The following is a 26,939-nucleotide window of genomic DNA, read 5'->3' as shown; positions in this document are numbered from 1 at the left end:
CAAACACCTCTTGTATGAAGGGGGTCTGTGGGTAGCAAGGAATGCTTCCCATCTAAGATGTGACTCTTCCTTTTAGCGAGGCTACTTAACACCCGCCTTCGGCTTCCTCCCGCCTTCGCCTCCGACTCTTCAGCAGGGGTATTAGCGCACGAGTAAAAACACAGCATAATCAGGGAGTACCCACCTCACACTTCTCTCCATCACCATGAGAGGATCTGGACAAGAAGAAGGTTGGCAGGCTTCTGTTGAGTTCTAGAAAACGGGTGTCTTCTCTGCCAAGACTGTTATAAAAACTTCCTCATCTATTTTTGTTGTTGTTAATTCAGAAAAGGCCGAAGGATAAGATGGGTCTCAATTTGATACCAAGGACTGTGTTTGATTATCTGTGTCTGTGCATCCCCAGTTCTGCTTTATTCCATTGGTTCTCATTGCGACTTTTTTCCTGCTTGGTCTTTTTATGTTGACTAAAATTTCCACTGTGGCGAGAAGCTCTCTTTTGAATTAAGGCATAGATTTGTCATAGCTCCTTCTGAACCATGTTTCAGGGACAGGAGTGTTCAATCTGTTAGTCTATTAGTCTGTCATCTTGTAATTTTGTTAGCAAAGGGCAGAGCCCTGGGGTCCTGGGATTCAAGATCCAAAACATTTCTAAATTGAGGAACGCTCAGCAGTATTTACCAAACTGTGGGAATGCAACCATGGTGGCATCAGAGATGATGTTAGTGAAGACCCGTCTAGAACGTCATATAATACTGAATTGCCCCGTAGTGCAAATTGGCTAATCTGTACTTGGATAAAGCTGGCAGGAGTGTCCAGCAAGCACTGGCAGCATTATTTATTTACATGTTCATCTTTATGGTTACCTGCTATTCCCAGGGTTTTATTTATGTCAGTAATGGGAAGTTTCTTCTTCAATATAACCCACGTCAACAAATACAGTGTGTTGGTTCAAGAACGGTATTACCGAAATCGCAGCCCAAGTTGCAGAGGGTTGTGGCAGCGATTACATGAATGGCACGAGAAGGCAAGCTTGGGAAGCAGCGGGGCAAGAGAGTGATCGAGAAATGCCATTGCCGAATGCCTCCTCTGGGGAAGCGAGCTGCAGCCGGGCACACGTGGCAGGGAGATGGCTTCCAGATGTGGAGCTGGAGGCTGGATTGGAAGCAGGGTAGGAAGGGTGAGGGGAGAAGCCCTGCGCAGCCTGTAACATGGAGCATATCCAGGTTGCCTCTTCCTTCCAGAGGGGCAGTGCTGGAAGCCTCACGTTTTCCAGCCTGGTGTTCTTTGTCCCAGTGAACGTGGGACACCGTGTTCGGACACGGTGCAGTGGCATGCTTCACTGAGTATGTTTCTCCATCTCGCTTGGTCGCGGATTGCTTTTGTCACTGTGGCTTGGGAATGCTTTTCTGACGACCTCCGTCCAGAAAGAATTCAGACAGGACAGCCCCCCAACATAATAACTCTTGGGATTTAGAACCATTCTGCTTTACGCTTTCGTCTCCTGTTCTTCCGTTTTCATGGTGGCCAAGTCAAAGAACGCGCTATTGGCTTAGTTACACATTTGTGCAATGGATTTTCCAAGTAGGGCTTCATGAGAAACATTCTGTTAGTTAACATGATGGTTTTGTGAACTCCCTGCCCGCCGTATTTTGAACACACTTGGGTTGAGTTCAGATTCCCCTTGAATGGGCACAGGAACGCTGCTGCTCCAACTTCTAAAGTGGAAGTCGGATTCGTGGCCCACATGCAACAGTTGGGTGTTGACCCGACCAGAGAGAAACCAGCTTAGTCCATGCACCCCAAGACCCAAGGGCCGCAGGCAATTCATTCCCGAGCAGTCCATTGATTTTCGGGATCTGACCCAGCCATTTCTGAGAGAAAGTCTGTCTTACAACTTTATGATCCCACCCTCCCACTGCACCGCTTCCTCTTGAAAGTCCTCACTTCTCTATTTCACTTCCCAATCCCGAACATCAGAGTTTAAAGAGCCCCTTTTTATGGAGTGAATGCTAACGTGCTCCGTTAGGCGACGTATGTATTACCTGGAGCGAAATAGCTTTTCACAGCCAGGCAGCTTTCTTAGCCTTCCTGCTCTCTCTGTGCTTAGGAGTCACTCCTTGCATTTTGCTGGATGAGGCTTCCATCCCAACCAGTAAGGAAAAAGAGAGAGAGAGAGAGAGAGAGAGAGAGAGAGAGAGAGAGTGTGTGTGTGTGTGTGTGTGTGTGTGTGTTGGGGGAGGGAAGCCTTAATGCAGCTAATGAGCACATTTCCGTTTTTCATTTTCTTCAGATGTTCAGTGGCTTCCATATGTCTGCTGCATGCAGCTCTGTTCATCCAGTTTGGTCTTACTAACCTTGGGGTTGCCTTTGATGGAGGACATGTGTGTCCACCGTATCTTTCACTCGTGTTTATGCTTGAGAGTCAATCTGGAATAGCTTTGGGGAGAGAGAGAAGGGGAGAGAAATAGGGCAGGGTGTGTGTGTGTGCGCCCGTGCGTGCGCGTGCGTGTGCGTGTGCGTGCATGCCATCTTGAAGTACCCCTACCGGAGATGCCAGCCAGGCTGTCAAGTAACCACCTCCCTGCTGGATTAACTTCAGCTGGAAGATTCCCTTGTGTGACTGTGGTGCGTCTGGTTGCTTTCCTTGTCATCAATACACTTGTCAGGTATGGTCAAGTATGTTTGAAGTTAGCCCCGATCCATACTCAGTGACAATTTATTTTACTTTTCTCTTTTCCCCTCTGAGTTGGAGTTTGGCAGCTGTGTGTGTGTGTGTGTGTGTGTGTGTGTGTGTGTGTGTTGGGAAAGAGCAGGAGGATGACCTGACACTATGCGGTTGTTCCTCAGTGGCCATTTTGTGGTGTTTGTTTTCACGTATTTCTACAATTTGGTGACAAACAAGAATAATTAATATACATTCAATTGAGGAAGACCTCCTAATCTCTGGTTCTACAGACCAGCTTTGTTAATGAGATTACAGACTTCATGAATGCTCCTCTTCTCCCTGGAGATGGCACATTTGTGTCATTGTCAGTCCCAGCAGAGCTTGACAACAGCCAGCTGGAAATGTGACCGCCACAATGAAGAAGAGGGCAGCCTGGTTTTATAAATCTCAGGAACCCCTGAGAACACACCCAGTAGAGGACGGCTTTTGTGTCTTTCTTAGTGGAAAGAAGAAAGTTTGCTACTCAACAGGCAAAATCAACATTGCAGCTTTTGTAAAAATAGCTGCAAAATGTCACATATGTCCAGAGAGAGCATCATTGCTTTATTTGTGTTCTTCGTTATTTGCATTGTTGAGTCGAACTGGAACCTTCACTATAATTAGGCAGCCTTTTATTTCTATTGGAAAGAAGAGAAGTTGTTTGCATTTCCTACAGTACAAGAGTTGCAAATTCTCCTGCTTGTATAAAATTAAAGACCAGTAAGTTGACCACTTCTAAACTTTGGAGATGGGATGAGATGCAGTTTTACTGAGCTTAAAATGAAATCTTCCAGTGGCTTTGACGGCTTGCAAAAATTGAAGAACAAAGTAGCATTCTCTATACCTTCTGTGAGGTATAGTGCAGGTGCTGCAGAGGTGATCCATGGGCCTATTGACCTACCAGGCTTTTGCTTCAAAGATTATCTTTCTAAGACAAACCATATGCCAAAAATATTGGAGAGAACCATAAAAATGGTGTTCTTTTGTACCAGGGAAGAGTGAAATGGGGGTCTGGAAGAGACAAGAATCCTTTACACTTTTCTTAAGTAAAATAAAATTATCGATGGCTACCACCAATGTTTTCTCCCCCTTTTGTTTTCTTGTTTGTCTGTTTCTCCCAATAGCACCATCATCCATTGCCTTGGTCCAGGCAAAAGAAGTTACAAGATACAGTGTTGCTCTGGCTTGGCTGGAACCAGATCGGCCCAATGGGGTGATCTTGGAGTATGAAGTCAAGTATTATGAGAAGGTATTACCTGAATGAGCAAGCTTCCTTCCTCCTTTCTTTTCCTTCCCTCCCTCCCCCTTCCCTCCTTCTTTCCTTTATCTCTTCAGTTTTTAGCCAGTTATAAATTCAGAATACCAGCGAATCCTAAACCAAATGCATTTTGTTCCCCCATCAGATCCAATTATGAATTTTATGTATTAAGTTGGTTATCTTGAAAAATAGGAAAAATACATTGCGTTCTAATATAACCACTTTTTCTTTCTAGTAATGGAAATCAAGATAGCTAAGAAGTTCTTATATATAAGCCTTCTATCAGTGAGAGTGACTCATAAAAGTCGAAATAATGATCTGTTTAAGTAGATCACTGCTATTCAGAATCAAGGTGTGGGTTTTGATGACTTTTAATAGAAAATCGGGGAAGGAAAATTACATTTTCAACCTCTTAAAGTTATAGAAAGACATTATTTTTACAAATAATGTGTCTCTCTTAAAGGACAGAATTCTGAAGAGAGCTATTTGCATTCAAGATTGTCTAGAAAACGAACAATTGACTTCTCTTTCTTTTTAAAGATAATCACTTATTGGCTTCCTTATTAAAAGCAGAAAAGGGACAGGATTTATTTTTCACTGAAACCCGATTACAACATTTTTGACATTTTCTAGACGGCAAATAGAAAAAAGACAAGAGGCCTGCTTATGGTTATTTCTTTTAAATTCCTGGCCATGGAGTGAGAAGAGCCACCAACTGTCACCTGATCTTTCCCAAAAAAAGATCATCAGTAAAGACTCTGTATATGGTGGGTGTCAACCGTGATCCCACCTGAAATCCACACGTCCTTCCATATCTGAGACGTAACCGTGGCACTTCCAACACTGAGGAGAATTTAGAGGAGGTTTAGAGAGTCTATCGATCAGTTTGCTTTCAACTTCTGAGTACACTGGCTTGGTCCCTTTAATTTTGTATCTAGAGTAAGTGGGAGATTTATTTTGCCACCTTCCCCAATTTTGTCGTCCTGTGATGCAGGATCAGAATGAGCGAAGCTACCGGATTGTCCGGACGGCCGCCAGGAACACAGATATCAAAGGCCTGAATCCTCTGACTTCCTACGTGTTCCATGTCCGAGCCAGGACAGCAGCAGGCTACGGCGACTTCAGCGAGCCCCTGGAGGTCACAACCAACACAGGTACCAACATTACAGTGAAATGTGAGGAGCTGTCCCTAATTTTTGGTTAGGTGAACATTCTGATGCAATGAACACGGTTTGAAATGATGATGTCTGTAACCTAGAAGAGCTCCTGCTCTTTAGAGGAGAGCATTTTTCATAGTATCGAACCCTTAAGAAGGGTTCGCATGATTAGAAAATGTTTTCTTTTTCTTGAGTCTTCTATGAATCCTGGAAAAAATGGGATTGTTGAATGGGCTACTTTGAGAGTCGCATTAGCTATCTTACCTAAGATAGGAACTTTTCCTGGGAAGAGTAAAGAAAAGACCAAATGTATTTTCTTTTACGTATTTCTAGGAATCTGTTTAAATCAAGTCAGATTTAGTTTTTTTTTTTTTTTAGTTTTTTAGTTTTTTTAGTTTTAGTTGTTTTGTTTTGTTTTGTTTTGTTTTCTTAAAGACCCTTCGGACAAACACATCAACTCTCAACATTGTGAGTTGGACTGATTGGTTGACTTGAAAATGTTAGCAAAGGACCTGCCCACTGAATAAGCAGTTTACATAAGATAGCTCCATCTAGATGATTAACAAACCCAAACTGAACTTGCTTGATAAGGAGATAGTGGAGAAGCATCTTCAACATCGGTTCTAGAAAGTAATGTTCTTCATAAATTGTGCGATAAAGTAGGAATAAAAAAAGCAGAAGAGAAAGCACTCTAGAATTTGTTGGGGTTTTACATTTTGGGGGCTATTCCTGGAAGCCCCCGAGGAAATGGGGAAATGACTTTTGATCTGGGCAATAATACACAGGTTTTTGTTTTTTTTTTTTTTTTTAATACACAGGTTTTTGATAGTTTGGGGGGTGGGGGATGGGGAGATATTTAGAACTACTTGTCCTTTTTGAAATTGCCAAGTGTCTTTCTCACTAAGGAATGCATCAGATCACTGAATATGAGTTGGGCTGAAACTAGAAACAAAACAAAACAAAGAAGAAGCAACAAAGAGTAATGTTTACCCAGAGGGTTTAATAAGAATCTTCTGGTTGACGTTCTCCGTACAAATATAAAAAAAGTCTTCATCTCGTTGAGGTTGTCGTAGACATGCTGTTCCATAAATGCATTCAAAGGGCAAAAGAGGCCATGCGCCTTCCCAGTGGCTTCAGAACGCTGACACTGATGACCCAGTCAGAGATTTGAGCTCTCACAATCTTGCCAAAGGTGATCCTTGTGTAACTCTTTGCCAGTGCCTTCCCGGATCATCGGAGATGGGGCCAACTCCACGGTCCTTCTGGTCTCAGTCTCAGGCAGTGTGGTGCTGGTGGTCATTCTCATCGCCGCCTTTGTCATCAGCAGGAGGTAAGCACTTAAGCAAGCCACTTGCTGCCCACCCCCTAGCCCCCCATCCCAATTTTTACGAGGGAGCTTTTTGTCTCTTCCCCACAAAGCTGAGGCTTTTGATTAGCATCATAAATGGGGCATGTGCATGGCCAGCTCCTTCCTCTCTGCTTTGATCCCTGGACACCCCTACTGGAGCTGCTGGCTGTGTCCCCCGCCCCCTCACCCCCGGCAGCCCTCACAGCGGACAGTCCTGGAAAGACCCAGCTAATTCCTGAAAACCCAGCCAATGAGCAAGCCAATGAGAGATTCCTAGATACTCCAAGCTGTAAGGTGTTACATTTATACCCCTCTTAAGCCTGGACTTACTGCCAAAGGTGAAAAAGAAGCCATATAAAACTTAGGTCCAAAATTTAAGCTCTGCCATTTGTCAGCTATATTACTTAAACTCTTTAAGTCTTTTTTTTTCTTCCCTCCTTATGAAGTAGGGATAGAGGATTTTAGAAGATCTACCTCTAAGAGTTACTGACAGGGAAATTTTGGTCAGTACAGTAGCTAATCTAACACACAATAGGTGCTTCAACTTGAGTTCGGTTAATAATAATTGTTGCCAAAGCACATAATCCAGGGGCTGCCCCTCGGCCTTCTTTTAGGAAAGGCCTTCAGCGTTTCTAGAGAGTTTCCATTAAGCATGCTGTGGGCATGGCATTGTTCTTGGAAATGAATCTAAAACAGCAGATTACTTAATTCTGTGAGAGTCTACACTCTAACTTAATGCTTGAATACCAACCTAGAAAAGAGAGAGAGAAATAGAAACGGGTTGGCAAACCTACTTTTTTTGGAACAAGTTTTTCTTATCGTTGTCGCTCCCATGTGCTTATTAACACTACCCAGGGCTCCCGGAGAATGGGGTGGAGGAGGGACAGCCACTCATCTCCAAGATGTGCCCACATCTAGGCTTCTCCAACCTTCACTCGCCTGTGCCATCAGCTATTTCACAAGGTTTCAAGAAGGCCAGAACCCAGGGGTCATCAAAATGATCCTCTTCAATATGAACCTTTTCACATAACAGAAGAGTAAAATGATACTCAGGCAGACACAGTGCTTACCTAGGCTCATTAGTTTGCCCTCGTGGTAGGGCTCCACCTGGATACCCAGGAGCCAAGCTCCTACTGGATACCCTGGCTAGGGTCTCTTGTGCCCTCTCTCTTTGCCCCTCCTGTAGGTGATCTCACTGATGTCACGACAAGCCTGAGTAAACAAACCATCATACTTTTTCCTCACTCTGTGGTACGTTCTCATTTAGGGTGATGACTGTATATCCTAAGTTGCCCGGATGGTCTCAGCTGCCTCATGTATCTATTAATATCATGCCTCTACTCCCACACTCCAAAATGTCCTGATATTACAGAAATCAATCAATCTAGTGCAGTGTGGAACAAGAACTTGGTGCGTGCAGGCACCACCTACATTTGTCATTGTGTTTGTTCTTTTTGGTGCAAAGTCTGTAGCTGTGTGTTTGATTAGAGCAGTGAGTTCCCTCCTGAAGAAGTAAAATCCACCACGAATACTTATTCCTTTGCTGGACTGCACGTGTAGATCCTACACAGACATGCCCACTGCACCTATATATTAATGTAGCTCAGCCTTTGGAAACTCCAATTTGGCCCAAACACAATTGGAATTTCAAGTATTCTTTCCTTTTCTGGCATTTGATTTTGGAAATCAAGACGGGCCTCTTTCTTGTTCATTGTCTTTTAGTTTTGTGTATATATGTGCTGGACACACAAACATGGAAACTGGATGCAATAATATATCCATCCGATAGCAGAGGGGAGGAGTGGGTTGGGGGAATTTGTGGAAATTAGAAGGGCTTTTGTTTTCATTATTACATATTTCTGTGTCTTAAAATTCTACAGTGTGTATCAATAAAATTTTATCAGAAAAGAAAATTCTTAATTGCCTCCACATCAGAATAATCCTTGGTTAGAATCCAGCACCACATGACGTTCAGAACCATTTGAGAGAGCACGCCTTTGGAGAAAGTGGATCTTATCTGTATCTCCACCTTCTCTTTGATGTTGATGGGAAGCTTTGTCTACTTGTCCAACTTCTCTTAAGGGTTGCCTTCCCCCCACCCCCAAGGTACCTTAAATATACCGGCGAAACCAGAATAATTAGGAACAAGTCACCTCATGATAAGTTTCTTTCAGGTGTTCTGCTTTGACAAAAAGAAAGGAAAAATGCAAGAAAATATAATGCAGGCAGATGAGCTTATTAAAAGCTTGAAGCTATAGAAAATAGAATCGCACACTTGATGACTTAATTTTCTTTCTGCTTTTATTGATCACTTTATTCTTTAAGGGAGGATTGATAGAGGAGGATTCATTGGATTTCCAATTATGAGTCCCTACCTTAGAGAATTGAGCCTGTCGAGTTACCCAGCGATGATTCTTGTCCCTTCTCCCCCATTAAAAAAAAAAAAAATGTCACTTCCCAAGGCTGATAAACACTGCTTGGTGATTGGTCCTCAATGGATCACTTTTTAGAAAATGAAATGTCAACCCCTTGCCCTGCTATTGATTCTTCTTTAGTGTGGGCCATAAAGCTGTCACGGGAAAGGCTGCCTGGAGCCAGGTAGCTGACAGGGTTTGCTGCGGCCGATGCGCACTCAGCTGATTCTTCTCTGCACGCAGGCTGTGTGCTCTGTCACATTGGACTACAGATGTTTAAATGAGACAAGACCAGGTGAAGAGCGAGGAGACGGAGTGCGGACAAAAGTCTGATCCTTGCTTTTAGTGCAAGTACAAATGAAAGGTGGTAAATGGCGCCCCCAAATAATCTTGCCGGCCTTCTGGGAAAGCAACAAATGGAACACCCTGGCCCAGAAAATGATAGGGCTGCTTGTCACTCTTTGGAGCCACAGAAGGTTGATGGCAGAGTCCATGCTAGACAAAGGGATCATCCCTTATGAGGTGATTCTCCTCCAACTGAGTCCCACCAGGTGATGGCATGTGAGATATTTTTTCAGGAGTAGAGGGCAAGGACCCACACTGTGAGAAAAGTTTCAACCCTCCTGATTACCTCAAAGAAAAATCTGTCTGGTGCTAATTTGTCATTTAAGAAAGAGGAAATGGCCTCAGGCTCACAGCTGGTATCTTGCTTTTTTTTTTTTTTATAACAATTGTTGCATTTATTTCATTATATCTTTATACTGAAAAGCCTGTAGGCAAGGCAAGGTAATCTCCATTTTTTTTCAGTGAGAAGATCTACTTTTTCCTTTCGGCCCACTTGGATGAGTAAATATTTAGGGATCTCAGTGAAAGAATCCAACCCCCACCCCCATTTATAAATTTGATTTATATATTTATATATTTAAAATGAAAATCAAAGTAAGTTGACTTAAGACCTATTGTATGTTTTTACCACCCACGTTGTGGTAAGCAAATTCACTTGCTTCCCCCCACTCCCTGACAAGTGTCTACAACCAGTGTACTCTTCATCCCTTGAATTAGAATTCAAGTATTTCAGCTTTCAGAGCACAGAATTGTACTTGCTGTTGGGTTGTTCAGGTACTGCGCTCCGTGTATCTAGTGATTCTAGAAAATTTATCCCAAATTACGTATGTACGTTCTCTCAGCAGCATGGTACCATGGCTCCATGTTCCTAGGTATTTACTTGTGGTCTCCGTAGTGTAACCACTTTACTGCTTTCTAAAGTGATTTTTGAAAGTATGTTAACGATAGGCATCATAAAATGCAATGATAAGGTCATAACATCCGGGACTAATGATTGAACATGTTGTGTTTCCCTGACCCTCCGCCCCTTTATAAGTGATTTTGTCAGGATGTCCCAAATATTGTTAATCCGGGTTCCTTGAGGCCAGTGTGTCTTCCCTCAATACTATTTTATTGTGTAAGGACAACTTTTGAGAAAGGACTAGAATATAAGATGAGTCTCTCATTTCGAAAGGACAGTTTGGTGATCGGAGGCAAGTATTTCCTGATAACCAGGCACGGAGGCTTGTATACTGACCTTCTAGTGACTGCTGGTGCTACTGGGTTTTTGTTACATCCGTTTATGTTAGGGTAGATGTACCCATTTCACTAGAAATAAAAAAAAAAAAAGTGACTTGAATTTTAAGGAAAAAAAAAAAAGGAGATGGTAAAATTTGTGAAGAAGTGCACAAATGGCCCGGGTTTAGGAACCTACCTCTTTCTAACACGGGGACCTTCCATACCAGGAACCTGGAGGGCAGGTTAACCAAATTCTCACAGCTAGTTAGTTGCCTGCTGAGTTCCGAAGTCCATCTTTCCTGACTTCCGATCGATGTTCATGTCTTCCGAACTGAAAAAACTGACCTGTGTCGAAAGCTCACCCTGCCAGCCCCAGCAGACTGACACTTCAGGGGGGTCCCCCGTGCCACTCGTGGCATTGCTAAGACGTGAACTCCTGTGCAAGCCCCAGGCACGCTCTAAGGTCCCATGTCATGAGTTGGTTTTGTCTTCATCCGAAGGCTCAGATTTTCCACTTGGGAGCTAAGTGTCCACGTGATGCGCCAACAGGGACTATTCTGTCTGGATCCATCTTCCCGGGTGTCCTAATTGCAATATTATGATCACATAAGAATGAATACCCTCAAATGGTAGCCTAAATTGGCTCTGATGAAGTCATGTAAATTCATACATTTAGGGGGCAGATGGTGCTGCAGGAACATTTTGAGACAACTTGCGCGCGATCGTGCGGTTCAATTCCGACCATTTCAAAATGTTGCTCGCGAAGAACATTCAGGCATCATTTGGGGCGAGGACGATGACAGCTTAAGGAAGGGGAAAAGAAGGATGGCTTCTATGAATCTTCACGGGTGATGCCATTAAACGCTCGAAAGGGTCCTCCTGGAGCCGTGCTAGTTATTACGTTGCTTTATCTTCTTTAATCTGCACTTTAGCTGCATAAATTACTTACCTTTTGCTAATTAGTTTTGGAACAGTGAACCACATCAATCAAACCCGTCCACTTGATCAGGGAAGTTAGTATTTTAATAAAAGCGGGGTTTGTGCTGGGGCCCCCTGCCCTGCCGGGGTTTTGTTTGTTTTATTGAACAGTCGGGGGCCAGAAGGACGCAGGGCGGGGAGGGCCGCGCTGGGGGCTCACGCTGGTCCCCACAATGCCTCTAATACCCGGGTTCTGCCCCCCCCCATGACCCAGGCCGGGGTTGGGGGAGGCCTGGGCCCCACCTGCGGAGGGGAGGGCCCCTGCGTGCCTCCCCCGGGAGCCTCCCCTGCCAACCACTGCCCTCCCGCCCAGGTTTAATCAGCTCCCCGGGTCCCGGTAATTAGAAAACCTTTCACAAAGCTTTCTTCCTGCCATTCAGGTGATCCCCGCCTGGGATGTCAATTTAGAGGTTAGCACTTTGGGCTGTCAGTGGTTCCCTCCAGCCTGGCCGACCAACCTCAATGGGCTTTCTTTCTTGGAACAATGAGGGACACAGTGTCCTCCTCCCCGCCCCCGCCCCGAAGCCAAGCAGAAAGGGTCATCAGGTGACAAAGGTAGAGCCGGACTTAGGCATTTGAGCTTCCAGGGTATTCCAGAAAAGCGAACAGGCTACCATTAACCCAGTGAGTCCTGGTACTTTTTTTCCAGCATCTTCTGTGCTCCCGGAGGATGTCCCACCCCCACCCCAAGTAACACTTGCAAGTCAAGGAGTTTCTTTAAAAATACACCTTGGTCTCGGCTTTAATTCCTCCTACTGGGTTTAGGAGTCAGAGGAGGGCGTGTCGGCCTTATAATTAATGATCCCTGCCACTTTGCATTTCCTCTGGCTCTGCACGTATTTAATGGATGTGTTTGATGTAAAACAGATAACTGCCCTCCTGGGCAGCTGGAGGCCAGGGTTTTTGACAAACTCCCTGGCATTTCAGGGTTGGTACCAAAGCTCGGGCTCTGCACCTTGTTTTGCTTCTCTAAAGGAAAGACATTCAAATCAGTATTGGCGATCTAAAGTGGTTCAAGAGATATACTTGTAATTTTAGATAATGCTTTTAGGAGCTCTGATAAGATACAATCGCTCAGGCTGGCAGGACCCTATCACACCCCTGGGACCGAGCCACGTGTTTCCCCGACATAAAATCTTGTTTTCATAGTTCCTGACCTTACACTCTTATATTTCCTTTAGGAGGGGAAGGGGGCGGGGAGGGGCGGAGGGGGCTCCATCTTTCATGGCAAACGTTGGGTTTCAGGACATTTCACCGTGTTCCTCTTCTTTCATGAAGCAGTGGATTCTGAAAGCAGCGGAACCCAGTTTAAGTGGATTTACTGATATAAAATGTAGTATTATAATAACTCTTACCCGAGATCTTGATGTGAGTTCCTCTGTAGGAGGAGAAGCAGGTGAGACCATGAGCAGATTGGGCAGCTGCACTCCCGTCCTTGCTGCGAGGGTCATGGGGGGGTGGCCTCCCCCACACACACCCCCCTCACCTGTACCGTGGAACTGAGTATGGGTCTGTCCGCCTGGCTGCTTCCATGGGCTTGCTGCAAAGATGCAGTTAAATAATAGACATGAGGGCAGCCCCCATGGCTCAGTGGTTTAGCGCCGCCTTCATCCCGGGGTGTGATCCTAGAGACCCGGGATCGAGTCCCACGTCGGGCTCCCTGCATGGAGCCTGCTTCTCCCTCTGCCTGTGTCTCTGCCTCTCTGTGTCTCTCATGAATAAATAAATAAAATCCTTAAAAAAAATAATAGACATGATGGCCCTGTAAAAAGTTAAAAGCAAAGTACAAACGCAAGCTATCGTTTGGGACTGGATTCCACACACTTGGTGGTTTCACTGGAGGGACGGAGTCTCTGGTTCCTGCTTCGTAAACAGTCTGCGGAGGGGATGATGCTGTCTGAGCACCTTGGAAAGCTAAATGCAGTGGGAAAGTGCAAGATACTATTATTTGCAGGGGAAATACCCAGGGAGGGACGTCTGCCGCCTTCCCCCTGGCAGAGGATCTGGAGCGGATATGGGGATGCTGGGGCTCCTGTCTGGTCACCTCGAGGGCCACATGGGCTTCTCTGCTGTGGTCTCTTCTCTGCCATCATCCCATCCTTCTCTGCTTGTTCAGAGATCAGGGGGTCAGGTTTCTAGACTCTGACAGGGCCACACTGTTGAGATGCTCTGTGGCCTGCAGGTCATCTGTTAGCTTCCTCATCTACAAGAGTCTCGACCCACCTGGCCGGTGAAACTCCTAGAAAACATGAGAGGAACTCCAATGTGAACTTTACATCGTGGACAGAAACATAAATATACATGTTTTATCCACTTACTTGGCCTCATCTTCCCAAACCGTAGAAAGCTGTCGTACCAACTGAGTTGATTTTTCGATTTGTGTGACAAACGCATTTACATGTATATATAGACACATGCATACACATATAATGTATCAAAATTATTCATTTAAGATTCATATATATTCAAGATTTCTGATTTCCAGGACTTTTATAACACTCAAATCTCATTTCTTTCTTTTTCTTTCTTCTTTTTTTTATTTTTTTTTATTTTAGAGATAGTGTGAGTGTTAGGGGTGGTGGGGGTGGGGAATGGGGCAGAGGGAGAGGCAGAGCAGAAATCTTAAGCAGACTCCAGGCCTAGCACAGGACCCCATGTGGGGCTTGATCTCCCAACCCTGAGATCATAACCTGAGCCAAAATCAAGAGTCAGGTGCTCAACCAACTGAGCCATCCAGCTCCCCCACCCCCACAATCTCGTGTCTTTAGGACATTTAAAACAGAATTCCAATTATAAGACCATACCCCATCTCTTTGGAAAGATAATTCGGCTACAAATGGAAACTTCCCGTTTTTACTCCTGTATGTTTTCTACAAACACTTAAGGAACGTAATCCAGTAAAAAGCAAATATTTACCTTTTAAATTTTCATTAATAATTTAGGAGTTTGTAAGCAGCAGCTGAAACCAATAACCACAAAAACTATTGTTTTAAGAATATCATATATTATGATAATGAGTCTTTTGTGGTCGTGGTTATTGTGGTTATAGCAACAGGACTTACTGTTACCTAACATGTAGTGAAGATTATTGCCACTTGATTTCTGCAGAATTTTCCCATGGAAACTAATTTTAATTCAGAGTATGCATGGAGAAACTAGCCAAGAAACTTATAATCTGTCTTCAGTAAGATAAATTTATTCTAGAGATTTGAAATTATATTATAAAATATTTGCTCTGTCACTTCAATTTGGTATTGTGGTTAAGAGCAGAGACTCTGGGTTCTGACTGCTGTGCTTGAAACCATTACTCACCACCAAAGTGACAGTTATTCACCTTATTATTTTGCTTCCATAAACCTCAGTTTTACTCATCTGTGAAATGTACACGGTGAGTTTGCCTGACTTATAGCATGGTAGCAAAAGACTAATGGCATATAACTTTTGAAAATAATTGTGGGTTTTTTTTTTCTTTCTAATAGACGGAGTAAATACAGTAAAGCTAAACAAGAAGCAGATGAAGAGAAACATTTGAATCAAGGTACAGAAATTGGATTAAAAATAATTTTATTTTTAGAGCATGTCTCATGTTTTTAGTTTAGAAATGCCTAAATTAGATTCATATGGGCTATTAATATTATAGTCCTTTCACAGAATTATCTAAATAATGAACTTCAGGGTATCCAACCGACATAAGTGATTTGGGATTGTTTCAAGTGAGATTAAAGATGGGGGTTGGGGAAACTCCTTTAGATTTTTCTTTTTCCTTACTTTATTCTCCACCCTGAAAAATCATCAGTCTTGCTGGCTCATTTTTGTAGCTGGGTGGTGAGACTTAACAGGTCACAATTTTTCTCATGTTATAAGATAAAATTTGGAAGGGGGGGAGAAAAGAAGTTCAAGGAACTTGCCCCATCCCCCAAAATATTTGCTATGGCTTTCAGGGCTAATAATATTTCTTTAATGTACTTTGGTTATTTGGGGGTCGAAGAATAAATTTGAGGAACTGGCCTTGGAACGAAGTGAGCAAGATAGAAGACTCTTAAATGGACAAGGTTGATGACTCTCCTGGAGCACAATATAGAACTTCCTGAGATGGTGGTGTTCTCTGTCTGTATATCCAGTACAGCAGCCAAGAGCCACATGCACTTCCGAGTATATGAAAAGTAGCAAGTGTGAATAAGAAAGTGAATTTTAAATTTATTTAATTTTAGCTAATTTACATTTAAATAGCAACTCATGGATAAAAGCTACCCTATTGGACAGCACAGGGAAGAAAAAGGAAGACAGAGACCATGGGTAGGAAGAATCATCTTGAGAGTTTCTTGGCTACAGCGTATAAAGTGATAAAGGATGTGGGATATCTGACAACCTTCTATTTATTCACCGTATTTTCTTCCCAGGAACATATTTTTAAGATTTGTATGTAGTGTATGTTTTTTTTAATTATTATTATTTTTTTTGAATGAGGACAAAACTGACAGTTCTGGAAAATCAAGGGGATTAGGCCAATGCCCTATGCCCAATCTGTGCTCCAAAGTCCGAGGAGCTCTGGCAGGGAAAGGAGCATTCCCAGTAATTACTAATGCTTCTTGTCCCAGACATCTCTGGACTCAGTGCTCACATTCTGGATTTAGGCTGCAAGTTGACTGTAGGGTTTGGCTGAATTTACACTTCCTGGTATTCAAACCATTCACAATGAGGCAACAACATTTCCTCCAGCTGAAGCTTCCAGATGAACGTCAATGTGCAGAATAAAAGCAGAGGTCCGATTAATTCTCAAATCAGCTAGCTGGTATTCTCTCTGGTCTGTTTTAACCTAGCTTTAATCTTCACTTGTTAATTATTGGTCACATGATTAATCGGTCCAGATATTGGGCAAAAGGAGGCACCCTGTAGACATTGCTAATTGAGAAAGAAAGTTCCAGTTGTCTTCCCTAAGAAGGGATAGCTTGAGCTGGTGGGTAGGACATGAGCAACTGACCTGGACAATAGTGTTCAGCGAACACATTCCAAATTTTCTTGCACAAACTCTCTTTTCCTCCATTGGATGGGTTGTTTTTCAAATTTCATCCTTGAAGTGTGAAGACATTCCAGGAAGTCAGTTGAGCTGTAGCCTCTTAAGTAGCTAACAATTCTTTGTTTACCCACTAATGAAAACCAGAGCAAGTATTTAAACATTTTCGTATGTCTATGCTAAGCGTTTTTGTCATGCTAAGAACACTTTCTGTACTAAGTATTTTTAGACCCGGACAACTGAAGTTTATTAGTGGTTATTGAGAAGTGTTCAGCCATCCTATCGCATGTGTATTACTTAGGTGTTAGAACTTATGTGGATCCCTTTACATATGAAGATCCCAACCAAGCAGTTCGAGAATTTGCCAAAGAAATCGACGCCTCCTGCATTAAGATTGAAAAAGTCATAGGAGTTGGTAAGTGTCTGAGTGTCTCCTGAATAATTAGCCTATTTTCTTTGTAGATGCTAAATATACCTATGCGGATTATACAAATATGTATGAATGTTACTGCATATACATGTATATATGTAAATATCTGTGTACATTAAGTTTCCTTGATCTATGTAAAACATTAGCACAGGGCCCAGCATGTAAGACGTACTCAACAAATGTTAGCTATTACTCTTTCATCTTGAATGTGTTTCTGGACCATAGTTGATTCATTTTCTCTCTCAAAGGTGAATTTGGCGAAGTATGCAGCGGGCGTCTCAAAGTGCCTGGCAAGAGAGAGATCTGTGTAGCCATCAAGACACTGAAAGCTGGTTATACAGACAAACAGAGGAGAGACTTCCTGAGTGAGGCCAGCATCATGGGACAGTTTGACCACCCGAACATAATTCACTTGGAAGGCGTTGTCACCAAATGTACGTGGGTCGCTCCCTTTGCAAAGCCAACTTAGAAGTTACTGGCAAATTAAACACACATTTTCTTTCCAGGGAAATGACAGATGGAGCAGACCCACTGATTGCTAATAGGAGGAAATCAGTGCAGGACAAGTCATTAATCTTGTAGTCAGCTCTCAATGGGTCTACGGTTTAGGCTGATTCCCTATTTCCAAGGCAGCTTGCGTGAGATTTTAGGGACATTAATATTGCAGATTTTTGGTATGCCTCGCCATCTTTCAAACCTCCGCTAGACCAAACTGATTGTCACAGGGTAGGCGCAAGCAGATGGTAAGCAAAATAAAATTTAAGTACTTTTCATATAAAACACAACAAAACCTCGCCACACCTTGTGCTCGAAGCTTCAGTTCCAGATGCAGGGAGTGAATCTTGGAAATCTTTATTATATTGGGGGATTTGCTTGTCTGCTCGGCCTGATTTATGGCTATTGCTGTTCAGCACCTATTTACAGTAACACCTGGATGAACCTTCCCTTTTTTTAGCCTATTAGCATTCGCCAAGCCTGTGAACCACGCTTCAGTTAAAATACGACACAGCTCAACAGATGCATTTTGTGAAGTAAACCCTGAATACATCTGTAAGGCTGGCTAAGACCAATTTATAAGGCACCACATGGACAGTTCAGCTGAAGTGATTGCTATTGAACGTGGCTCTGTTCCAGGAGTGGCAATACCTACTACTTGACTACAAGTCAAGATCTTGTAAGCCCCGGGACCATGTCTCCAGAAAGGCCAAGGTTCCTCTCACTTGATTCAAGGTGCCTGTGACAAGCATCCTCACTCAACATGCACAGAGTGGGTGGAAGGGGGCAGTGGGGAGCCAAGGGGGCACCTGGGTGGCTCAGTGGTTGAGCATCATCTACCTTCGGCCCAGGGCGTGATCCCGGGGTCCTGGGATCGAGTCCCGCATCAGGCTCCTCGCGGGGAGCCTGCTTCTCCCTCTGCCTGCATCTCTGCCTCTGTCTGTGTGTCTCTCATGAAATAAATAAATTAAATCTAAAAAAAAAAAGTAAACTTTGAACATAAGGTCTGGGGCAGAGCGGGAAATGAGACACAAGAGTCCGTGATCTTTAAGAAGAGAAAATAAGGAGGTTACTAAAACGTGAGAGAAAGTGTACACTCATTCAGAGGTCCTCAAACATATGTCAGAATTCTGGAAAATGTGTTAAAACGGCTTCCTGAACCGCATCCTCAGGTTTGACTTAGCAGGTGGGGTGGGGCCCAGTGAGTTCGCATCTCTAAAGAGTAGGAAGGTAAATCAAAGCTGCAGGTCCAGACTTAGAGCAGACTTAGAGACCCTTCGGCCCCAAGACCAGAGCCCTTAGCCTGTGGGTGCTTCTGTGGGTGCTTCTGCTAGTACAGCACCTGTGGTCTTGCCTAGTTAGTGGCTCAAGCTGGCGATTTACTCATCTATACCATAGAAAAATAGAACTTGCCTCAGGTTATTTCGGATGAAGTATTGCCTGTATTTAGCATAATGCTTGGCAAACTTAAACAACAACAACAGAAAACTTCCCTAAGAGTTAACGGCTATTATTTACGTCTCAAGAAGGACTCCTTTCCCCATCATCAGAATCCTTCAGAAACGGAACCTTGGTTCCTACCTAAGGGTATATAATTTTCCACCTAAAGCGAAGGCTATAATTAGCATAGAATAGCTCTATTTGCTTTTTAAGATTAGTTTTACAGACAGGATATTTTTCTGTTGCCCGTGGTCTTCGGGGCTGCCCAGAGCCCTCCACTACTTTAATTGAAAGATAACATTCTGTTTAAATACTTCTGCAGGTCCATTCTCTCAAAAGGAGACTCTGTTCAGCTTGGGGTGTTTTTCCTGCTGCAGACAGTGATTTTCATAGCACCTCTGCAGAAGAGAGAAGAAACAGGGGATCTTTGTATTAAAGTCCCACCGTGCCTCTAAAACCCGTAGCTATTACAGCTGTAACTGTTATAAACGACTGGATGCATTTGCATAATGCAGTTGTCACTGAATTAAAATGATTTAAAATTTCCACCCGAGGAGTTGTTCCCGGCCCCAACCCTGGCCTCCCCCCACCACATCCCTGCCTGTTGCAGGGGAGGAGCCACATCCATCCCCGAGCCCAGCTGAGACCCATTTTATAAGCCCCTCTGCTTACGGAGACATTCATCTTTATTTCTCTTGGAGAGCTCATAAAGATTCTGACAAATGGATACTTTTAATAAACTGAAGAAGGAATGCAGAAAAATTGCAAAGATGGTGCCAACCTTCAGAGGAGGGAGGTGTAAGGGTGCAAAGTTGACGTCGAAGCGTGTGAATTCATTACAGGCAGTTACTTGAGTGACTTTTTAAATTGACGAGACTATAAGTTCCACTAGCTCCCCCCACCCCCGTCCTCTTCTTTTGGATCTTCCACTCTCTTGTCTACCCTTCCAGAGAGATCTGGTGAAATTGGAGTGGGTGTTAATGCAAGAGTCAACCTTTTCTCATTAGTTGACAAAGTATCTTTTGATTGAGGTGGGTTCATTACAACTCACTTAGATGCACTGGTTCTGTCTGTGGCCACAAATGTAGAGGGTCAAGGAGTCTAAAACTAAGGCCTTCGTGTGTGTTATATTGAGGGAGGACAGAAAAGGTGTCCAGAGACCACTCCCTCCAGCCCAGGGGAGAGACCGGAAGTGGGTTTTGTTCATCCTTTGATCTACACCACACTTTCCGGTTCATCTGCCAGCTTTCATTCATCACTGAAAATGAAGTCTCCATAGTATTGTTTCTTCATCCAAAAGTTTTACCTTGGAAAGCTTTCTTAGACATGACACCAAAAACACAATGAAAAAAAAAATAGTAACTTGGACTGCTTTGAAATGAAAAACTTCTGCTCTTCCTAATTTTTGCCTCTGAAATGAAGGCCTCTCAGAACAGAGTCTATTCTGGGTGGGAAAGGTATTAGTTTAGAATAATTGAGGGAACTTTTCAGCAGTGACATCCCAGTCTGTTTTCCCCTTAGACTGAATGTCTAAATCCACACCGTCCACAAGTGCATCGATGAAAGTGAATATTTTTGATTTATCAAACTAGCATTTTCTTTTCCTCCCAGGGAATGTTCCTCTCAGCTTTAACCCATCCTTTAGTAAAATATGGAGCATTTATGCTCCCCTACCCCACCCTCCTGCAAATACCATTTAGAAAGAAGGAATTTCAGAGCTTGAGCCCATTGCCAGCAATTAAGAAACTAAAGAATGGTTCATATTTCCAAAGTTCCTCAGAAAGAAAACTAGAGTGGAATGAGAGTATTGTTTCCCCCCCCCAACTTACTACCAAACCTTAAAATAATTTTGTTCTTTTTGTAGGGATGGGGGGGGATAATGAGGGGGAGCAAGGATATTCTAGCACTGAATTAACTTGCTGTCTCAGATGAAATAATTTGCTGAACCTTTTTCTCTGATTTTTATTTTTTGTTGTTGCTGAGGAAATACAATGAAGTGGGTTTGTGTTTTTTGTTTTTGTTTTTGTTTTTCTTAGTAGATAAGAAAGGGAAAAGAAAGGATATAGCTTCTGACCTGAGCAAGGCAGGCGGGTGGGGGAGCGGTGGAGGTGGGGGTTGGGGGAGTTAATATTGTACATGCTCCAGCTTTAAGATGTGCCTGAGTAATGAAGTATTTGATGTAGTTACTGCTCCCAGAAACTTGAGTTTCTCTAAATAAGTAAAAAAGTTTCTCTGTCCATTGATTCCTTTAGCATCACACAAGTGGCTCTTCTGGGAACAAGATAAATTAATTATCCTAAAGATTTTTTTTCGCCTTTAAACAGGCCGGCCCATTTATCTTCTTCCCCTTTTGCTTGAGAGAGCAATTATCCGTTCATGAGCTCCCTGGATACCGGACGCCACTTTAGCTAAAGACCTTGTCAACAAGCCACCCAAAGGGTTAACCTTCCAGATGGAATTTAAACCTACTCGTCCTTTTAATATTTCATTCCTAGCTCCCCACAGCTGAGGCATAAGCTTGGCTTGTTTTAATTAAATTAGATCGTGCAAGACAGGTGTCTTGGCAGTAAAATTGTGCACAGCCCATTTTTATCTCATTAACTGCAGTGCTCATCAAGGGTTTGTGTTTTTCTTTCTGAAAACTCTAGGTAAACCAGTAATGATCATAACAGAGTACATGGAGAATGGCTCCTTGGATGCATTCCTCAGGGTACGTGACTACTTTATATTAAACCCAAGAATGTTGGTATTTAGAAAACTCCAACAGACTCCTTGTGTCCATTCTGTTTGGTTGTATTCATGGACTTTTTTAATGGGGCAAGGGAAGAAGAGAAGACATAGAGAATGATGTGATTTTTAAAGGCTATTAAATAATCCATGTTCAGTGAAGGTAGCATTAGATTTATTCTTGCATCGTGGGGCTGTTTGAGCCATAGATTCATTACAGTTGGATAATTTCCATCTACCACAGGAAGCAAACTCAGTTCCTAGGATGCACTCTACTAGAGAATTAGTGACTCTGATCAGAAAGGTCCGGAAATAATGTTGAGTTTCATTGCGTACTTGATACAGATATCAAAAAAGATCCAAGTAATAAATGCTTGGTGAAAATTAACTTGGCCTAATGCTAAAGAGATTGTTTCTCATTCCTTTCCTATGCAGAAGAATGATGGCAGATTTACTGTCATTCAGCTGGTGGGCATGCTTCGTGGCATCGGGTCTGGGATGAAGTACTTATCTGATATGAGCTATGTGCATCGAGATCTAGCTGCACGGAACATTCTGGTCAATAGCAACTTGGTCTGTAAAGTGTCTGATTTTGGCATGTCACGAGTGCTTGAGGATGATCCGGAAGCAGCTTACACCACCAGGGTAAGGAGGATTTCCGATCTCTGGGTTTTGACTCTGATGAAACTGTCCCTCTTTTCTCATTTTGATGTTTAAGCCCTTTGTGATTTCGTTAAGTTTACTCATCCTTCAGAATCTCTTCATTTCCATGCATTCATTTTTAAGCCGTGTTTCTGAGGGATTTTGAAACTGCCTCAAGATATATGTGACTACTTTAAAAACAGCAAACTAGAGCTTTACTTATCATTGCATTTTTCACACTTAATTTTTCTTTCTTTCCCTTCCTTTCTTCCCTCCTTCCCTCCTTCCTGTCTGTTTTAAATGTTCCCTTTAGTTCTTTTCTATTATTAAAAAAATTTCCTTATTTTAAACATGACAGAGCAATGTTTCTAGTTGATCGGCTACTGAATCTGAGAATGTATATACACGATTTATAAAACATTTACACAGTGCAAGAATTTTTAGTATATAATTACCTTCATTTTACTAGTGGTAGATAAGCTGGATTAGGGCACTGTTAAGAGTTATCAGTATACAGTTAATGGCTAGGCTATCTTAGCCAATCTGAATATAAGATACTAATGGAATAAACAGAATCATAAAAATTATTGGCCATTAGGGCTGGCACTGCTAAAATCAATGGGAAGCAGACAGTTACCAGGCATTTTTCTCCTTTGATGCTCTTTTTGCATTAGCAATCTTAAGCATTGTTTTTGTTTGTTTGTTTGGCTAGTTGGTTGGTCGGTTATTTATTTTTCCTAGTAGTGTTCAGTTTCTTTGGCTGTAGTTTTGATTTTTACCCGTATATCCACTTTTGAATTGCAAGTCTGTTCACTTAGGAAAGAATGCATCTTTGTGAATGCTAAAGATTGCTGATTTTTTTCCAGTATTTGGAAAGAGGAAAGTTAAAGGAGGCTTCTAGAATGATACATTTACATACGTAAAACCTCAACCAAATAGTTAAGGAAGGTAGAAGGCAGCACAAGTGGCCTTCTGTATGGAACAAGTGTAACACACTGGGTTTTCAGAGTAAACTTCAGTGATTCAATGTAATTTCTAGTACAATTTATTGTCTTGTGTGGGAGTCTTAGTAAAGCGAACTTTCAAATGATGTTCTCTTGAACAGCTTAAAAGTCTGAATTCAAGTTGAATTAATTTCCCCAGGTGAAATCTTAAGAAATTTGAGACTCGATTAAAAATACCTTTCACATAAGCATAATCAAGCAATACACAGTTGAGGCAAAAACAAAAACAAAAGCAAAACAAACAAACAAACAAAAAAAAAAACAAACCTCCCAAGCCCTCCCAAAACCTAGACAAACCCACAAAAAAAAAAAAAAAAACCCTCCCCGCAAAAACAGCACTTTAAACTTTTCCTGAGTAATAATATTCAATCGCTTTGCCATTTTTGCAGGTGTCCTCACTCTATTGCAGACAATAACAGCTCTAGATCTGGTATTTGGCTTCCTCTAAAAGCCTATGTGTAATGTATTATCTTCTAATCATGTTAAACATGTTTCTCATGCTATATAAAAATAGGATCACAGTGTGGCAGATAGAAATGTTCATATTTAACTTCCTTAGTTCATGATTTCAGATACAATATTAAATATTGCCTCTGGGCTGCTGAGAGACTCCAACAAGAAGTCAGAATGAGTATCAGCTGCACATCCATCCATTGATATACCATGATGACATATGCATTTTGAAAAAACTGCAATTCCCTTTCTTCTACATCTGAAGTAGAGTTCAGATAAGAGCTACGCTTTTTAAAAATAATTAAACAGTTTACTTATTCACTTCCCTATAACAAAAGAAAACATGTGAGGAGAAGTATCTCAACCTAGAAGACTAGTTAAAATAAACAAGTCTCTTGTTGTTTGGAGAGCTATCTCAGGAATGTTGTTGTCCTGCTTGGCAAACAGTAACAATATTCAGTGACTAAAATGGCACATCAGTGGTGTACTTAGAGAATAACTTATGGCTTGAATATTCACAGGGTGGCAAGATTCCTATCCGGTGGACCGCGCCAGAAGCAATTGCCTATCGTAAATTCACGTCAGCGAGTGATGTATGGAGCTATGGAATCGTTATGTGGGAAGTGATGTCGTATGGAGAGAGACCCTACTGGGATATGTCCAATCAAGACGTGAGTCTTTATGTTCGGAAATATATGTCTTTGCTTTGAGATTCAGGGACAATTGCATCACGGTATGATGGAGTGAGGGCTGAGCTGGAAATGATACACAAAACTCAGGATTCTCAATAGAAGCTCATGTAGTAATCTGGTTAAACATTTGGGTCATGGATTTCAAGGCCCAAATTTACATGACCTAAATGGGATAGTATGGAAGACAGATTTGATAGATTTATAGGTAGATGCATAGATGGATAGGTCAGTGATAAGGAACAGTATTTTACTTGATTAATGCCAAATGCATGCTGAAACAAAATTCAACTTTGAATCTTAATAAAATACAAGGAAATAGGAAAAACACAAATTTCATATGTGAAAAAATTGACTCCAAAGGTTTATTGGAAGAAAACTAGTGAATATTTTAGAGCTGGCATAGTTGTAATTAGAGCTTGCCCCTTGAGGACTCTAAAATAAAGCCTCACTAAATGACCCTTTGTAAATTATGCACATCCCTTTAAATGTACCATCTGGACTACTTCATAAGGGAGTATCCACAATGCCTGCAATTTCAGAAAAGCATTCAATAATGACACTAATAAGATTCCAGAGTAATAGAATTTAATTACAAACATCTCCAGTGCAAAAGAGGAAAGAAAACAAAAACAAAAAACTTAGACCAGGGGGTCTTCCTAGAACACTTGTTAGTTATGCATGTGAAGTAAAATATTAGCAGAGAGTGTTTACAGAGGCATGGTATTCAATTCATCAATAAAAACAATAGTTTGGAAAAAGATCTTTGACAAAATTCTCTCTGACGTGGAATGCCCCCTGTCCATCTGCCTTGTCCTGGACCAACAGGAAGTTGCAAAGTCTTGACCGTTAAATGAGCACTCGGGGTTGCTGGTTGCCTTATCAAAAAAGATTGTTCAGAGCAATGGAGAAGCTAATGCACTCCATGTCTAGTGGGGCGAAAAGAAGACTCTAACTAGATTAAGAGTAAGGATAGTGTTGACATTGTGTTATCTGTAAGTTACAAAGAAAGGTTCACGCAGATAGGAAGAAAGCCAGCAGTTGGCATAACTGATAGGTAATTGCAGGCTGGAAAGAAACTATAGAAGTGAGTGGTGTGTAATCTATTGATTAGTGTGATTGTGCCACAGACATCTTCCAGGTCCTACCTTGCAGCAATGTTTAGTTTCAGATTTGAGACTTTCAGAAGGATAAAAACAACCTACCTACATGAGCAAGTAGTGAATACATTTACTCATTTAATGGTTTACTACTTAAACTTCATTTCAGTTGAGAGTCATGGCCAAATGCGCATAAAAGCAGAAGATCTAAAGGTGCTGTCCATTTTCGTGCCCTAAATATTTTCAGACCTGTAGTTTTGACAGTTTCTACATAATATGAAAACAATTTTTATTGCTTTAAACTTTCAGTTATCTGGCTTTATCCATGAAGAACGTCTGAAGCCATTTCTCTGCCGCAAATAATATTGATCTGTCATTCACATGTATTTGTCTCTGTTGGGTTCTGTGTAGAACAGGGATCAATAGGAAATGTAATTCGGGAATTACTTTCATCAGTAGAATTCATTTGGCATATGGTGAATAGAATCAAAATAACCATTGAAAATATGGCAAACTTACCAAGTTTTTTGTTTGTTTTGCTCTTCGGCCCCCTCCCCCCAACATTCAGCAGCAAACTGAGAAAATATGCTTTGTTAACCCACAAGCCATCTTCCAAGCTGGCAGCAGAGAGGGAGCTAATAAAAGAGTATTAAGCAGTCTGAGGGTTTATAACAAATTGTGTTACCCTGGCGTTAGCCCAATATTGCTCTCATTCTCATCAATTCAATGTAAAATGTTTTCATCAAGTCTAGAGTCAACACCATACACCTGGAAAGATAAAAGAAAGTCAGAAGATCAAACTGACTTAATGTAATTGCTAAAAATAAATAGAATTATGTTTAGTAAGATAGCATATAGAAGTCTACTTTGGAAGGAGTAGTAAATAGTACTAATACAACAGGATGTTGGCAGAGATACATGGGGAGAAAGGATCAGAGGGCTTAACAAGTCACAGGATGGTTGTTAAATTGTGTACTGGCTAAAAAGACAATAGTCCTACTGATACATAGAAGGTGAACCCCACCGAATTAACAGTGACTAAACCCCACAGCGGGGTGAACCCAACGCATTGAGATGGCTACAGCTCTCGTTGTTTGACTCACAGCTACCATTTTGGTAGAGAGGGAGAGGAAAAAACAAACTGATCTAAAACAAATAAAACTTTAAAAAATCTCCAAACAAAAGTATATTCAGAGTTTCATAGGATCCTTATAAATAATGCTGATGAATAGCCAAGAAGTTATGAAATAATTCCTCTCAAATTTGGCACGAGTCATACAATATTACATTACTGGGCTTCACACCCTTTAGAAGGGGGGCTTAGCAAAATGCCAATAAGAAAAATAATATAATACCTGTAAAGACAGATTAGAAAAATTAGAATGAGAAGAAAGACTGTTGAATGGACTACTTCTATCAATAAGATAGGGAGAACTCTGGCCAGTAAGACAATTAGCATCCACCATTATAACTTCTTCCCTTAGATGTGTAAGGGTCTCCTTCAAAATGTGAATGCCCTAAAA

The 26,939-nt window shown here is 42.0% G+C and overlaps 1 protein-coding gene across 2 annotated transcripts in view; it reads left to right on the top strand.

The window, feature by feature from the left end:
• EPHA4 (EPH receptor A4) overlaps positions 1-26,939 on the top strand; it is a 142,084-nt gene that overhangs the window by 103,322 nt on the left and 11,823 nt on the right. For both annotated transcript variants that reach the window (XM_055345291.1, XM_055345290.1), the window contains exons 6-14: positions 3,829-3,953; positions 4,957-5,116; positions 6,338-6,449; positions 14,902-14,960; positions 16,738-16,851; positions 17,115-17,300; positions 21,450-21,511; positions 21,964-22,173; positions 24,149-24,298. In XM_055345291.1, the coding sequence (XP_055201266.1) occupies positions 3,829-3,953; positions 4,957-5,116; positions 6,338-6,449; positions 14,902-14,960; positions 16,738-16,851; positions 17,115-17,300; positions 21,450-21,511; positions 21,964-22,173; positions 24,149-24,298 (1,178 nt within the window). The remainder of the gene's footprint in view (positions 1-3,828; positions 3,954-4,956; positions 5,117-6,337; positions 6,450-14,901; positions 14,961-16,737; positions 16,852-17,114; positions 17,301-21,449; positions 21,512-21,963; positions 22,174-24,148; positions 24,299-26,939) is intronic.

The sequence above is a fragment of the Nyctereutes procyonoides genome, unplaced genomic scaffold (assembly GCF_905146905.1).
Source record: "Nyctereutes procyonoides isolate TBG_1078 unplaced genomic scaffold, NYPRO_anot_genome, whole genome shotgun sequence".
Lineage (NCBI taxonomy): Eukaryota > Metazoa > Chordata > Mammalia > Carnivora > Canidae > Nyctereutes > Nyctereutes procyonoides.
Note: the sequence above shows the minus strand (reverse complement) of the source record. Positions and strands in the feature narration are given on the sequence as shown.